At 38.9% G+C, this 17,511-nt stretch overlaps 1 protein-coding gene across 5 annotated transcripts in view; it reads right to left on the bottom strand.

The window, feature by feature from the left end:
* UNC80 (unc-80 homolog, NALCN channel complex subunit) overlaps positions 1 to 17,511 on the bottom strand; it is a 176,473-nt gene that overhangs the window by 58,300 nt on the left and 100,662 nt on the right. For 4 of the 5 annotated variants that reach the window (XM_040984422.1, XM_040984425.1, XM_040984423.1 and 1 more), the window contains 9 exons: positions 16,855 to 16,962; positions 15,596 to 15,734; positions 12,123 to 12,304; positions 11,464 to 11,595; positions 8,510 to 8,696; positions 7,872 to 8,003; positions 5,179 to 5,322; positions 2,763 to 2,863; positions 1,751 to 1,837 (listed from right to left, as the gene is read on the bottom strand). In XM_040984422.1, coding sequence (XP_040840356.1) covers positions 1,751 to 1,837; positions 2,763 to 2,863; positions 5,179 to 5,322; positions 7,872 to 8,003; positions 8,510 to 8,696; positions 11,464 to 11,595; positions 12,123 to 12,304; positions 15,596 to 15,734; positions 16,855 to 16,962 — 1,212 coding nt within the window. The remainder of the gene's footprint in view (positions 1 to 1,750; positions 1,838 to 2,762; positions 2,864 to 5,178; positions 5,323 to 7,871; positions 8,004 to 8,509; positions 8,697 to 11,463; positions 11,596 to 12,122; positions 12,305 to 15,595; positions 15,735 to 16,854; positions 16,963 to 17,511) is intronic. The other variant, XM_040984424.1, reaches the window with a different exon arrangement.

The following is a 17,511-nucleotide window of genomic DNA, read 5'->3' as shown; positions in this document are numbered from 1 at the left end:
CAGGCCAGTAGTTCCCCTATCCTTCGACACGGGGAAGCAAGTAAGGGTAACATGGAAGGAACTCACAAATCTTTCCTTAAGCTCCATCTGTAACCTCCTCCCCCTGCCAACAAGTGTTTTCCTCTCAGAACCTTAGCCTACCAACCTGAATGCAACAGGAACTGGGAGGACAATAGACTAAGAAAGGCTTTGACCTTGCTGCGCTAACTCACCTTTGTTTTTCCCATGATACAGTGGAACATTTGGTGGCAGAGCTTTGCAGGAGAAACTGCCAGGACCTGGTATTACTGAACCTGATGCTCTAGCCAGGAAACTCACTACGCTGTTGAACATGGAACTCATGGCCAGAACTTAGGAGCAGCACACAGCACCAGTAGGAACTAGAGTAAGGTTGGTTCTCCAAGCAAACAACACTGGGAGCAGACAGGTTCAGGCACTAGCTTTAGCTTTTACCATCCAGTCATCTTGCTGCCAGCCTGACCGAGAACATGGTCTTAAAATTGAGCAGCTACAGGAAACACAAAGGATAGAACATGGGACAACGAACTTTTTCCTTCTGCTAACCCATGTACCTCTCACAGACAAGGAAGAATTCCTGGAGATTAAGCATTTTTATCCAAGAGAGTTGGAATGCTGCACTAAAGGCCATTTATATTTTTCTGTTTGTTTGAATTTAAAACTGGAATGTGTACATCTATGATGGTTCCACTCAGGGAGCACACAGCAAGTGAGCACACAGGAGGAAGACAAAGTGATTCACAAAGAGAGAAGAATGAACGAATTCTCTCTGTACACTGGAGTTGTAGCATGACTTGGATTTATCATCCTACTATAGCTACAGGTGCATGTGAAAAAAGATTTAACTGATGCGGCTGGTGTTGTGGCGTAATGGGCTAAGTAACTGCCTTTGAATCTGGCATACCAAATGGATGCTAGTTCAAGTCTCAGCTGCTCCACTCCCAATCCAACTCCCTGCTAATAAGCCTGGAAAAGAAAAACAGTAAAAGGTGACTCCAGGGCATGGGCCCATGCAACCACGTGGGAGAGAGGAATGGCTTTTCTAGCTTCTGGCTGAGGTCTGGTTCAGCTCCAGCTGGGGTGAAACAGCAGGTGGAAGAATGTATCTCCTCTCCTCTTCTCTGCAACTCTTTTAAATAAATAGGTAAATCATTAAAAGTAAAATTCTTCGATGATGATGGAAAGTAGGAAGGAATTCTCCCAGCAGAGTTCTCCTAATCTGGCTATCTGTTTCACAGAACAGTCACGGCGTATACATGCACTTAAAGTACAAGGCAAAATGAACATAAAGACACAGATAAATCATAAAGGGCTCAGAAAACAGTTATCAGGGTATTTTTAAAGTCTAGAGAGTTGCCACAGGGAAAAAAACACACTCACAAATACTTCTCTAGGGTGGCATTTGCCTCTCATTCTGTGTTCGTGTGCATATATATATCTTTAAGCAGCAAAATAGGAAAGGAGAAAGAAATGACACAAGAGAACTTAAGTTTTCTAAACAGACGACCAATGTTCCGAGTCAGCAGAAGGAAGTTGCATAATACGGAAAGAAGACAGAGGAAAGTGACATTTGTTGAGCACCCACGATGTGCCAAGAATCCTTCAGTCAGGGGCGTCCCACACCAGCTGACCATGATTCACCTTCAGTCACACCATTAATGGAAATTTAAAACATTCTGCTGTTTCTTACTTGGAAATTAAAATTGATAAGTTACCTGCTGCGGAAACTTACCAAGTAATTGAAAAGGATGTGAGATGTCTGGGCAGGAAAGTCTCCAATGTTCAAGAGAAGTTTGCGTAGCATGTACATTAACTCATCCTGGAAGAAGAGCAGAATTCCTAATGCTTGCATGTTAATACTGCTATGCTTTGGAAACAAAATTAACTTCTTCAGAAGCAAGGGGAGGGGAGCTACTTCTCTTTCTTTTGCCACATACTGATTTCAATGATATTCAACATTTCCATATAATAAATATAACTTCTTTTGTAAATATATACAAATCACAGCACAGCTGTAGATTGGGTCAGTTGTACTTCTTAAGGCTGCCAGGTGGTAGGGGAATGTAGGAAATTCTGTGGAAATGCATTAGATGCGTTAAATAAACTAGATTTTTTGAGCTTCATAATTCTGTTGCCCAGTGTTTGTGGCAAACAGATAAACTGGGGCCAGGAGAGAAAACACTGGATTGTCTATAATCAGCTTATCTTTTCTGAAACTAAATTTTATCTTCCTGGGAATGTCACCATAAAAAACAGCAAATAATTTTTGACCATCTGTGTATTTGTCATTGCTCAGAAAACTACTATCTGCCATAATCTTACAGGGTGGTCTGGAAGTTAAGGGGTCTTGATTAATGGAGTTAATAGCACATTCTAATAAAACTGCCTGCATCAAATATGGACAAACATAATAAAATACATATATTTCATATTAAGAATATGACATTGAATCGATGTGAAAAAGATACAATATTTAAAATGTATTCTCATAGCATTTTATTGGTAATTACTGTTTTTTTTTTTAAATAACACTAGACCATTCATATATGGAGATACCAATTAGTGGAGCAATTTGGTAGACAACAACATACTGTAATATGGCTCATCATTGTCATTAGTTTAAAAGTATGCATAGATAAGTATCAGAAGACATTGATGTTACAATGCACAGCACTAGAAAATCCCGGGCTTGTTTTGTACCATGTACACAGTCAGAGCTACACTACAGAGGAAGAGGAATTTACTTGTCTATTGCTGATGGTCAATTTTTCCAGAAAATGCCGAAGAACTGTTGATGGATCTTCAATTAGACAATTCCACAAGACTTGCTGGGCCACAGCACTCACTTTGGAAATGAAAGGAAATTGAACAATTAACTTAGAGATAAGTCCATCAGATAAAATATTCAACTATTACTAAGCTTTAGTTTCTCCCTTTGCCTTGGAAAGGTTCTGTAAACAGTTTTTCTGTCGAAAGGTGAATGCTTGTACTCTACTTTGCTGCCTCTGAGCATCTTCACAAGTAACAAGAATGCAGCAACAAAGTGTAGAATGGTCTTTAGGTATCAATGTTACTTTTGCAAAGAATACCTCTGTGAATATATGCAGTTTTTTTTGTTGTTGTTATTGTTGTAGAAATCACCCTAATGCTAGCCAAGATATTTAATATAATCATGAATACTTGATCATTGTGCAGAGAAATTCCAAAACTGTTTGATTTTTGAAAATGTTTCAGATACAGCTGATCTTTCACTGTTCCAGTGAATACTTTAAATAATGTCTTCTTTAGCAAGATGCAGCAAATGACCCAGTAATAGTAAAGCTCCCATTCCTGATGGGTTAGTCTCAGGGTCAAGATTAATAGACATTCTAAGATTGTCTGGAAATGCCAGGCTAGGGAAGCAAGTGGGTAGAAGGGATTGAGATAATTCTCCCTTTTGGATAACCTTCAGTGCAAACCATGTTTGTAAATTCCATTAGTTTTCAACTAGAAATGTAGAGTTTAGCACAAATGATTACTCAGCCTATATTTTGAATAAAGCATACCAATTTTTGCCTTAGAAACTAACCATACAACTAATGTCCAGAGTCACATAAATGATATTAAAATGAAATAAAAAGCTTTACATTTCATGTGTCTCTATAAATAATTAAGATAGCTATGGGAAATTGAAATTGGCTCTCAGAACATCTCCTGCCTCTTAGCATATGTACTAGCAGGAAATTTTATTTGAATTAAAGAACAGGGACTTAAACCACACATTCTGATAAAAAAAATGTGGTATATTTCAGTCCCAAGGAGTGTCTTAATCACTTCACCCATTATCCGTCTTTACTTGTACCAAATTTTGCACTTCATCAGTAAGATGGGAAGATGCTCTTCTCTTTGCCTTTTCATTTGCTTTAGGCATTTTCATTTAAAATAATCTGTTATTATGGTTGTACCTGAAATACAACATTTCATGGTTGTTTTAAATAAAAATGTTGATTAAGGAATTGTTAATGATTGGATTCTCTCTTTATATCCTTTGCCCAAACCCCCTTTTTGCTGGGGTTTTAAAAAGCATAATTGAGTTATTAAAGCAATGTTAAGGGAACTGGCATTCTGGTGCATAGGAGCTACTGCTTGTGGTGTGGGCATTTCATTTGGGAATCAGCTGGAGTTCTAGCTGTTTCACGTTTGATCTAGTTCCTTGTTAGTGGCCTCAGAAAAGCAGCATCAGATGGCCTAGGATTTAAGTCTCTGTCATCCCACAAAGCTCCTGGCTTTGGTTTGTTCCAGTAATGGCCATTTGTGATTGTATGGAAAGTCAATTAATGTGTGGAAGATTCTGTTTCTTGTGCTTTCTCTGTAAATCTGACTTTCAAATAAATAAATCTCAAAAAATACATTAAGAGCATTAGCTTATCATCTGTTACAAATGTAACTCATTTTAAGCTCGATTTATCATTTAATTTTTCAATTACTCTCTTAAGTAGTAGCTCTGTGAAGGCAATGAAATAAGAAAGATGGCTTTGATGATGGTGAAGCTACTGCTAAGATTTGTAAGGCAATCAAAGCCTTTGATTTACATCTGACCAAATATATGTTTCTCTGTTCTGTGTAATAAGAAATGTTCCTGGGCTCAAAATGTATTTTAAATGCAATTTCTTGGTGATAAAAGTAGTTAAGAAATGGATGGAGAAAGTGATGATGGTGGTGTAGCATGCTCCAAATTTATATGTGCAGAGAACCACTTGACATGTAATCAATATATTGACCATTCAAGAGTGCCCTATGGTCTTTCCTGAAGTGAACAGTTTAACAATGTAAATGATAGGGGCTGGTGCCATGGCTCAACAGGTTAATCCTCTCCCAGTGGCACCAGTATCCCATATGGTTCTAATTTCAGCTACTCTACTTCTCATCCAGCTCTCTGTGTGTGACTTGCAAAAGCAGTAGATGGCCCAAGTCCTTGGGACCCTGCACCCACGTGGGAGAGCGGGAAGAGGCTTCTGGCTCCCAACTACAGATCAGCTCAGCTCTGGCCAATGTGGCCATTTGCAGAGTGAACAAGCAGCTGGAAGACCCTCTCTCTTTCCTCTCTGTAAATCTGTCTTTCAAATAAAAATAAATATTTGGAAAGGAAATGTCATTCATAGTTTGATGTCAGTATGGCACCTGCTACTCCATCTTCCCGCACTTCACCGTCTTCCATCAGATGAACAATAGGAAGTACTGCTGCACAGATGCACGCTGGGAACACAGCTTGTGGGGGCTGAGGAACATGGTGGTTTGGTGTGTGCTCTGTGGTATGTTCTTCATCTGAAGAAGGAAAGAAAACATGGTGCTTTTCACTGTAACATAATTCACACATACCAAATATTTCAGTATCAAAATGAGGTTAGAGTGTCTTGGCACATTAAAACAGACATTAAAACCAAGCTCCCAAACACACTCCACAATATGAAGTCAGAGAAGATAAAATACTAAGATGCAACTGGCAATGTGTGTATGAGCGTATGAGAGATGGGAAGCACTAATACGGGATGAGAAAACATATACATACACATGCACCTAAGAGAGGAATGCAGAAATCTACCCATCTACATGTTCTCATCTTCACTAATAAATAGAATTGGTAATATATTCATAGTAAATAGGATTTGATATGAAAATAAAGGGTTTAGGTTAGAAAAGGAAAAAAGGGACGGCATTTATAAGCCTTCATATAACATGAATGTGTCTAAGTTATTTTTTAAAGTACTAAGGTACCATTCATGTTGATTCTTACAAACTTGCCTGGCTATATGAGACCTTAGAAAGAAAGTCCTGAAAGTACAAGATTTTTTTCAGTAATTCTCAATCCTGGTTATATACTAGATACATATGAATATCTCGTACATATACATACTATCACATGTATTTTATAAACCCATACAAGGTTATTTCAGAAAGTTGTGGAAGATAGAATTTAAGTAGAATTAAAATATCAGGGTATTACACTGTAAAAAAAACTGAAATTCACACATACCGGGGTCTTTAACAAGTTCATGAAGAATGAATACTATCGAATGTTTCAAAATATTTTGCATCAAGATAAAACTTTTAATTGTCATTTTCATGAGCTTTTCAAGCACCCACACATGAAATGGTGATATAGAGATCTTGAGATCTGTTAACCCATACGAGCAACAAAGATGATAGAAAACAGTCCAAAGTAACTGTTTCAAACATTCAAAATTAACCAAAGGTTTGGCATAATTTCAAAAGTACTATTAATAAGAGGTAGAGGGGTGGGATTTGGGGAAGCACCTAAATCTCTTCTTGGGATGCCCATATTCCATTGAAGTGCCTGGTTTGAGGCGTGGCTCCTCCCCTTCTGATACAGCTTCCTAATAATGCACAGGCTGAGAGGCAGCAGATGATGGCACGGGGATGTGAGTTCCTGATACCAACATGAGAGACCCGAATGGATGTCTGGGAGCCTGGCTTCAGCTGTGCCTAGCTCCAGTTATCTGGGGCCATTTGGGGCATGAACCAATGGATGAATACTCTATCTCTCTACACTTCAGTTAAAATGAAAAAGAAGAAAAAAAGAAACAAACTGAATGAGCAGAATCTTGGTGAGACTGATAACTTTCCTGAGTTTTGTCTTGCCCTATTCACCTCTGCCTTTCATTACCTCCCAACAAGCCTTGAAAATTAACAGACCTAGAATCATGACAGCAGTGAAGGCCCACAGCTTATATTGTACAAGCAGTTTTACACCCACGATATTTGCCTCCCCCAACCCAGTTTAAAAAAATAGCAATGAAAGTTTGACCTTGTAGTTGTCCAGGATGCTTGTATCAACTGGGCAAGCAAGAGGCTCACCAAAATAATTTTTAAATGAATTTCTAAAGAATGAGATTTTAAAGGGATTTGCAAATCTCCCACACACTATTGTTCATTTCAAAAAGTTCATGAAAATGGAATTATAAGAAAATCCTTTTTTGATTCCAGAAATATTGAAATTCATACATATAACTGCTCTTTAAAAGTTCATGTAAAGTGCATGTTATGAGAAAACTATGCACGGGCCTGGCATGCTGACTCAGTTGACTAATCCTCCCCTTGCAAGTGTGAATGATATATGGGCACCAGTTCGTGTCCTGGCTGCTCTGCTTCCCATTCAGTTCCCTGCTTGTGGTCTGGGAAATCAGTGGAGAATGGCCCAAAGCTTTGGGATTCTGCATCCATTTGGGAGACACAGAAGAAGCTCTTGGCTCCTGGCTATGGATTGGCTCAGTCTGGGCTTTGCAGCCACTTGGGGAATGAACGGTCAGATGAAGATCTTCCTTTCTCTCCTTCTATCTATAAATCTGCCTTTCCAATAAAAATAAGTAAATCTTTTAAAAAAAATACTTCTGTACTTTTTTGATGACTGTATAGAGTAGTAAGAGTTTATATAATACTGAGGCACAACTCAAAACACATCATTTGGACATATACTGGAATCACAAGGTTTTAAAAATACTGATTCATGAGTCCTACCCTCAGAGAATGTGCACTGGTCTGGGTGTGAGCTGGACATGTTTTTAAAGCTTTGCCAGAGTGGGAAATCATTAATTGCCTAGAATAATATCTTCTAAATTCTCAGCAGAATAGCTTTCTATTACATAATTAAAATCTTAAAAGTGACAATTACTGAGTTAAACTTACAACACATTTTTAGGATACCATTCAACCCAATTTATTTTTGGAAATTCAAGTCATGAAACAAGTCATTTAATGAAGAAGGGATAATGAAGTGAGATTACAGTATTAACTGCAAAATGCTTCAAAACATGTTGAGTCATGAGAAGTAAGAATCCATTTGCAAGAGCACCTACCTTCGGCACTGACAGCGGAGCGCACCGACCACACAGACCCTCGGCGGAAGGAGTAGTTCCTGTGCGACGTGCTCGATGTGCAGGAGGGACTCACCGACAGTCGACGGGATGCCAGATTAGTGACTTCTTCTACTGGCAAACAAAATGGGGAATGTGAACTGAAAGAGCTGGCATCATCATGACTACAGTTGTGCTCACATCAGAAGTGTGCACCACCCTCAGACCATAAGACTTAAGTAATTTGGAGTGTATTTCACAAAGGAAAAAGATGAAGGGGAAAATGGACTCTATAGAAAGAAACTTTCTCAAAAAAGTTTCCACAAAAAGGAGATGGGAGCATCGTGACCTTTAGAATGGTCCACATCCATTTCCTAATACTAACTTACAAACTGCTCTCATGCAGACTGATCCCATTTTTCTGATGAACAAATGACTGCATTTACTTTAACACACACTCTAGATTCACTTGTTGACTGAATCACAACCAAGAGTTGGTCCCATTATCAGAGTGGCTCATTCAGTATGGTGAATGCCCTTCTCTGGATACATGCCCTTTCTCAATCTTAGAAAATAAAAACTTGTCTGTTTCTCTGCATAGTGTCACAAAGAAAGCTGGAAGGGACATAGCATCTCATCACCTTCTTCTTCCGGCTCTGAGTTGGGTGTACATGTTGGTTCATAGCAAGCCTCCTGGGTGATGGGGATGGCGGTGATGAGACTGGCTTCTCGGCCGAGACGTTTCTTCTCTTCTTCCTGCTGGAGGTTCTTCAGGATATGTTCTGCCCTCTGATGGGAGCGGGACACAGCCCGGGCTGAAAAGGATTTCTGCAGAGACAGAAATTTAACATTACTACCAACTCTCCTTGAAGGGGTTCAGGCATAAATTGTTCCAATGAGTTGCACAAAAATGTTAGTTCGTCCCCAAGAGATAGTGTATCAGCAATCCAGTTTCATGAAGTTGCATTTGTTTGCATTTCAACCAAGTTTACAGGCTGTATATAACTAAGTTTTTTTTTTCACTCAGAATAATTCTTCAAAAATTATTTCTGGAAAGAATCTTATTTTTATCTTTAGTAGGTAGCATCAACAATTCACCCTTTAAACACTAAGAACAAATAAAACATTTAATACTCTAAAATTTTTTGAGCTACCTTTTAATATGGCATGTTTATTTCATCAAGTTAAGAAAATAAAGTCAGAAATGTGGTTAGGAGGATGAAGGAGATATATTTCATATAAGTCAGTACCTAATTTATTTCATTTTGAAAATACTTATTTATTTTTATCTGCAAGGAAGATTTACAGAGAGATGGAAAAATGAAGAGAAAGATCTTCCATCTGGTGGTTAACTCTCGAAAGAGTCGAAATGATCAGAGCTGAATCAATCCAAAGCCAGGAGCCGGGAGCCTGTTCCAGGTGTTCCATGTGGGTGCAAGGTCCCAGAGACCTGGGCCATCTTCTGTTGCTTTCCCAGTCATGTTGATGCTGCAGGTGGAGTGTTAGCCTAACTTTTCCATGGCACTTGCCCCAATTGATTTCATTTTTATAGTTTATGCATTTACCACATACATGTAATATTTGTAGGTAAATGTATTGGCACACTGTAAACATTTAACAATATTTATGGAAACAAGGTACTGAATAGAAACTAAGAGCTGATAATATTGTTGAAGTTGAATGTGCACTTTGACTCTATTTACTAAAAGCAAAGGTATAATGAAAAAAATTTTAAGAGCAATACATTCTGCAGTTGGTATAATATGGAATATGAATGGTTGGAAGATTCACTTTGCAGAATGGCTGGGCTATTTATGTTCTCCTTCATTACAGTAGCTAGGGTGGTACAAAGTCAAGAGCTTTGGGGATTCAGTTAAAGAGTTCACATTCCTGGAATCCTTTGTGGATTTGAAGTAACATCTGTGGACAATAGCAGTTCTAGATTTCTTTGTTTACCTATAACCTAGAGTCTAGAGACAGATGGGTGGTCTTGGTGGTTTTAAAAGACTGTCTTGTTATACAGCACCTTTAATTCACGGTATCAACATTAGACTTACGTTTCTTAGAATGACAAATGGTATTATCAGCATTAAAGGTATTTGATAGGACACACTCAAACTAATTTTTTGGAGCTGGGTGACTCTACTGGTTGTAAGGTGTAAAGTAAAGATACGGAATGAAAAACTGAGTACTAGGCATAGAATCAGGATCAGTTCAAATCTATCATGAACTTGGAGGCCGACTGGGTTGGTTCAAATGAACCCATCACACGTAGGGTGAAAAAAAGAGAACCTTGTTTTGATGGTGCACAAGTTGGACTAAAAGGGAGAACTTCACATGGAAGCTTCAGTTTGTGGAAGAATTAAAGTAGAACAGCTATATTGAGATGGATAAAGAGAGTTCGAACACTTCCCCAAAGACAACAAATCCCTCCAAAGTCTGTGCTTTACTCAATAATGTTCAACCTAACTTCAACTAACATTCTTCAAAGAAATGTAAATGATGTCTTTCCAATCAAAATGTTGATTTTAAATAACATACTGCTTATTTTGAATGGACAAAACACTTTACTACTATGTAAGTAAAATAGTATAGCATTTTTATCAACATTTTAATATTTATACACCAGTTCTACAAATTTCACAGGCATTTATACAGGCAAATAATGGCAGATTTGTGCAAGAAGGTAATTTTGTTAGATTTTATTTTCTAAATTGTCTACCTTTTGAAATTTGAAAATTGGTGCTTAACAAGTGAAAGAAGGCATACCTTGAACATCTGTTTTCAAATGGCATGTGTACTTATTTTTTTGTGTGTGTGTATACATTGTGTATAGACCCCAAGACCGAGGTCTAAGGGCAGCACTGTGGTGTGGAGGGTTAATACTGTACTTTAGCTGCCCATATACTTATCGGCTAGTCTGGGATCTAGTCCTGCTTTTGCTTCAGCTTCCTGCTAATGCAGCCATGAGAACACACAATGTGGGCCAAGCGCTTGGCTTCCTGGCACCCATGTGGGAGATGCAGGAGAAATTCTGGGGTCTTATTTCTGGCCTGGCATACTATGACCGTTGTGGGCATCTGGGGTGGTGACCAAGAAGATGAGAGCTTTCTCTTTCTCTGCACTGAAAATAAATACATGTTTACAAAATTAGAAGTTCTCAAAATGATGCTTGCATTGATGATGCTGATGATCAACAAAATGAATGAAACTGAAGCTCAGGCAAGGAAGTGCAGACTACCAGCTTCCTTAACTCTTGCTGAGTTACTGTTTAACTGTTGGGTAGTTTATATTTTATAGATTAACAGAATATTTGATAAGGATGTTCTTCTTGGTCAGTAAATCAATGCCTAATGTTTTTAATAGCTTCATAAAGTGGATAGTGTTTTTATTACGAAGTAAAATTAGTGACTTAGAGTCTGGAAATTCTGACCACCAGATGTTAGTTCTCCTGTTTACAAGAGTAAAGACCACTTGTAATGGGTTTTCTGTGTTGTTAATGCATTCTTACGACAGGAATGGACAAACTGCTTCACATGTTAGTTGTTCTCTTTCACGGTCGAAAGAAAAGGGAAAGAAAGCGCCTGTTACTCACAGACTGGTCTTCATTAATGGGGTCCTGGACACTCCCGCTGCACTGAGGGACCCAGGGAGGGTCAAACATAGGGACAGACGGCATTCCAAGCACAGGTGAAGGTAGAGTGAAGTTTATGCTGGGAGGTGGGATCTGTAAGTTGATAACAGAACAGCGAATCAGGATGGAATAGAAGCAGAAGGAGCCTCCAGGGTTCTTTTGACCCGTTTTGCCTCAGGGAATAGGAGGGATCTAAGTGGCTCCAGGGCACAGGATAAACTTCCCTGGGCTTCAGTTTACTCATAAGTAAAATGGGTTTTTAATCAAATCATCTCTGCTTATGCTAAACACTCCATGCTCCCCAGACCACCCATATGTATACATAGCAGGATGTCTGAAAGACTATACTCCATATTTTTTATGTGCTGTATCCTGGGGATAGAAATCATCGTGATTTTTTTAAGGTTTATAGACTTGATTTTCTTACTCTAAACTTTCATAATTTTAATTTTAAAAAGCTAGCTTATGAGTTAGAATTACTTATTTAATCAGAAAGAGAAAGGTTAAAAGAAAAAGAAGGCATCTTTCTGGATATACACTGTAACTCAGAAGTTACAGAATTTAAATTAATTGTTTGTTGGGTTTGTTAATCTGATTCTCCTGTAGCAAGAATCTCTTACCTTGAAAATCTGCTGTGCGCCCTCCTCCATGCGAGGCCAGACCTGGTAGCGAAACCTCCAGAGCGTGTGGAACTTGAGGACAGCGTTGAGCCTCTGCACTGTCTCTGGGTGGTGGAACTCTGACATCAGCATGTCGGATACAGCCTCCGGCACCTTCACCGCGCACAGCAGAAACATGGCAGCTGGAGGCAGACCAAAGCTCATCAGCCACACATTCTACATTTTGCTTGTGTCTTGGTGTTGAGGAGAAGTACAATTCTGAACATTCTTCCTGAGCCAGAGGAGGCTATCAGGAAAAAACCCTGCTCCAGCCACTGGAACCCAAACATCACTTCTTTTGAGACCCACAGTCTTCAGACTGGCTGGGGCGATGGTAGCGGCAGCATGGCATTTCAGAAGGATCGCTCATTCAAAGCAAAGCTTTCTCTGGCTCACATTGAGGAAACAAATTTATCCGAAGACAGAAAACTACATACTGAAATATGCTTTTCAGGGAAAGGTTAGAGAAAAGCTGAGAAAAGTACCATGACCCATACTAAGACATTACTTGGCATGTTCACATGCCATATCAGGGGGTCTGGGTTTGAATTATAGCCCTGCTTGCTCTAGTTTTCTGCTAAGGCAGCAGGTCAGTGCTCAAGTATTTCATCCCTCAGACCCACGTGGGTCTGGTTCAGTCCTGGCTGTGGTGGGCATTTGTGGAGTGAACTAGCAGACAGAAAAACTATACTAATGGCTTTTTGATAAACCTGTTTAATCAAAAGAGATTGATAAACCTAGAATATTTTATGAATTATAACAGGATTTGACAAAGAAATGTTGAGAAAAGTCAAATAACAATAAGAGAAAAGTCAGGTGTCATGATAAGTTATAAAGTTAATGAAAACAAGACAGATACATTTGCTCCATAGTCCGGATAGAGCAGTCATGATAACCTTAAAGATGCAATCTATCATTACTGAATCTCCAAACACTCATGTTGAAACTCAGCTCTGATACTTCTTGGTTAGGTGATATTCAACTCAGGTTGAAACCTCTAAACTTCCTTTAGCTTCCATTTTTTTTCCTCATTGATAAACTAACAGCAATGACAAAAGCAATGATATCAAAACATGATTCCAAATTTGTATTAGAATAAAATACAGTAACAGGTAAGTAGATGCCTTATGAAGTAACATGCATTGCACACTTCTAACATCTATTTTAGTTTTTCTAGATAATGTGGTGTGATGAGGAGAACATCGATCCAGGCAGTTCAATCTGGATTTCATTTCCTGCCTCTCTAACTATGAGCTGTGTGAACTTGGATAAGTCCTTCTAGCTCTCTGACTGGAGTTTTCTCATCTATAACATGTCTTATTTAATGTGCCTGACATAGTTCTACAACATACGCTAGGTGTTGCAATAATGAGCTTCTAATACTCTTTTTCTTTAGTTTAGCATCTTACTGAAATCACCACTCTTTCTCTGTCTTTAAAGCTCTTCTTGAACATATACTCCACTCCATCTTGATTTTAAGGACCCTGCTCACTGCTGCCCTCATCACTGGGCCTCGCTGTAATGTCTGTGCCGAAATATTCATCTTGTGTGCTCACTAGTCAGCAGGTGTGACAATGGTTTTCCTTTCAGCTTTTCAGACACTTTTAACAAGACCCATGAACTTTTCTCTTTTGCTCTTCTGCTCCCATGCTGGGACTGTTAGAGTTCCTTTGCTTTCCTGATCACTTTCTGTATCTCTCCCTGGCTGAGCTTCTTGGCCCAGCTCTCTGAAGGGCAGGGTAAGGAAGGGCAATGGCTTAGTGCTTCTCCTTTTTCTTCTTTTCTAATTATCTCCCAGAGAATTTACTCAGTCCTCCTGCTTCAGTCATCACAAATGTCATCTTGTTCCCTAAGCTTTGTTTTTTCTCATTAGCTTTATTTTCATCTCACCAACTGCCCTTCACGTAAAATCATTACTTCTGAAACCATACTGGTCCACTTAACTTTTACCACAGGAAACTAGAACTACTTCACACCCTGGTGCATCACTACTCTTTTGCTCAGAATCCATGAGTGCTATTATTTTTCTTCTTTTAAAAATATTTATATTTAAGTCAGTTGCAGAGAAAGAGGAAAAGATGAAGATAAAGAGATCTTCCATCATTTGCTTTACTCCTCCAAATGGCTGGAACAGCTAGCTGGGGCTGGGTAAACGGGGAGCCAGGAGCCAGGAGCTTTCTTTGGGTTTTTCACATGGGTCCCAAGCACTTGGATGAAATTTGCTGGTTTCTCAGGTTCATTAGCAAGGAGAGGATTGGCATGAAGCAGCTGGATCTTAAACCCATACCCTATGGGATGTCAGCATTGCAGCTGCAGCTTAACCCAGCCACAACATGCTCCTCTAAACCCCAGAGTAGTTCCCCATAGTTTGTAATGCAAATTCAATACTCTCCGATTTGTTAATTAAGCTTTGTTACTATCGGAGAACCACTTAGCTTTCTAATAGGGATTGGTGATGTCGGTACAAAAGTCACCCAAGTCATCCAATCAGTCTCGAATAAACCTACTTTATTTCCAGACCCACGTGGTTGTGTACATACAATTACTCTGTAGTTTGGTTATCTGCTAGCAGTTCTCACAGTATAAACTACCTATTTGTATATTCCTTGGAATTTATCAGGGATATATTGTATTTGAGGTGCATATTATTCTTGACAGAGAAAAAAAAGCAGGACTTTTAATGCAAACAAAGACATTTTAGTAAGGTATTTATTGCAGTATGGTATAAAAAGTAATTATGTATGTATGTATATATATATATATATATATATATATATAATTATATTACATGGGGGATAGAGAGAATTCTAGAAGGATTTGCGAGAAAGTTAGAAATTACTGCCTTTGGGGAAGGGCATGAGGAGAGTCCTGGGCAAGAGGATGGTGTTTATAACTTCACACAATTTCGCACTATTTGAATTTTTACCTTAACGGATTTATCAATGAAAACAGTCATTGAAAAACGAAGGGCTCTGCATGAGAAGTGGGAAAAAAGGAACAACACACATTGCATGTCAATCACTGACTAGTTATATGGCCAAGTCACTTCAATTTTGCTATTACAGTTTGGACACAGAGCAATATACTAAATTTAATACAGGAAATTATAGTGATTCATGATAAACCTAGGGAGTAACACAAAAGGAGTTTTTTATCTTTTGTGAAATATAGTGAAAATACAGGTTATGGGGAAAATGTTCTGCTTGGTAACATGGTGACACCCTGAGAGAGACATGCTGCTCTCATGCAAAGTCCATAGTGAAATTGGAGCGGGGGGGGGAGGGCATCTGGTCTGCTGTCATGTGGTTCAAAGCTCTGTCTAGCATTCTACACAATACCATCAACTTGCTCTAGCAGCTCTCTCATTCTAATGCTTGGCTGTCTCAGTGCTGCCAGGGGAAGCAGCAGCATGGCCTCAGGGGCTCATTCGGTACCTGCTGCTCCTGCCATGTGCTCATCCATGCTGAGCAGGAGCTCCCAGGCAGCTGGCTGGATGTCTCCATACATTTCCTCTGTCAGAATGGGTGCTGCCTTGATTAACAGTGACAGTGGAGCAGGCGATAGACTCATCACCTGGAAGGAGATGGAAACCACACTTTAAAAGTTTTTTCATGTATGATCACACTATTCTTGAAATGTTAGCGACATTTCCCTTCTCCCTGCTTTCCTTAAATGACTTTCCATTATTTCCTAAAATGGGAACATATTTGGTTGATGTGGTATATCATGAGCTATACGACTTATGACTTGAAGCATAATTAGAAAAAATTTCTAACTTTTTAATGCTATCACCATAGACCTGCATTGCAATTACTCATGAAAACAACTGTCGAATAAGTACAATTTACTGGAAAGGAAAGATGTCAGCAAGTGGATCTTTGTGTTAAAAGTCCTGATGGGTCCTAATTTCCTTCTGATTTGTATGTTTCCCTGGAGATGAAAATCAGTCTCTAAATGAGAAGGGTCTATTTAGAACATTACTTTTCCAAGCCAATTTTAATTTGGTTGATTTTGAAAATGTTATGCATTGTGACTATTGCATCAAAGTGGCTCACAAAATCCCATTTTACCCATTATTTTGGATCGTTTAGGTTATAAATACAGGTTCTGGAAAGCTAATAATTTCAAAAATATTTCTGAAAATATGAAGGAAGTTTTCCTGGGGAAAGGAAATTATAATACAGAGTTGAGGTTGTAACAGCAATAAAACAGTGTGTCACACAAAGGGTTAATAGTAAATGTACTATTTTTTATTTGACCCACACAGTAAACTATTGAGATAAGCTAGTGTTACAATTCACCATTTTGTAGATGAGGTGACTGAGATCAGAAGACATTAGGTAACATGCTCAATGTCCAGCAGTCAACACAGCAGACACAGGATATAAGCCTAGATGGTTGTATTCCATAACCCACGAGCATCACCATGACACAACTGTGGGAAATTAGCTGCAGTTGAGTAGGGAGTGTGCAGCCTCAGCCCAACTCCCCAAACCGTTTCCATGGAAACTGCTTGTCCAGCAGCAGGGACTTTTCCCCTTTGACACTTGGTAGTCCCCTTGATAGATTAACAGGGTCTATATGGCAATATTGTGTGTAATAACACTGCAGACTCTAGCACAAGCACATAGACGGTAAACAGCGCATTCCCTGGTAAAGCCCTGTGAGTGCTTCAGCTCTAGGGTGTCCCTACCTGGAGTCTGATGTACTTCAACATTCCAGAATCCTTTTTGCCATCCAGATTGGCATCTGAAACTCTCTTCTTCAGAGACGGTGTCCTCAGGCATGACTTATCTGAGCACTGAAAAGAAAGAGGCACCTGATGAAGCATGCGGGCTTTTCCACATCTTCCCTAGGTTTTCCAAACAACCACCTTCTTAAGTGAAGGAGATCACTTGAAGTTTTTATTTTTTTGTGGGCACATATTTTCTAGGATTTATAAAAGCTGTTGAAACAAAAAAGCAGGTTTACAGATACTTAGTAATAAATTTTTATCTTTGATAACACTGGGACCCAGATATGTGGTCTAATCAATTTTCCAAGCTCATTATTAGCGAAATAAGAAAAAGAATCTCCTGACTTTGTTCTAGGGCTATTTATATTAAATAATGAGGTTAGAAACACAAATCTTTAAAAATTTGAAGTCAGATAGAATATACGGCATGCATTAGTTTCTTTGCTTTTCTTCCATTTGGTCATGCAAGAAAAAAACATTTCATAGAGAAGAGTTAGGAACTGAAAAGCTCCAAGTTCCTCTTCAAGGTAGTTCAAGTTCATAGCACGCACCATTCACATCTGACTTGTAAAAGTTATTTCTTTAAAACCAAAATAGTTGTCTACATGATGCAGC

The sequence above is a fragment of the Ochotona curzoniae genome, unplaced genomic scaffold (genome assembly GCF_017591425.1).
Source record: "Ochotona curzoniae isolate NIBS_2020 unplaced genomic scaffold, NIBS_Ocur_1.0 contig_4148, whole genome shotgun sequence".
NCBI lineage: Eukaryota > Metazoa > Chordata > Mammalia > Lagomorpha > Ochotonidae > Ochotona > Ochotona curzoniae.
This window is presented reverse-complemented; position numbering and strand designations above follow the sequence as displayed.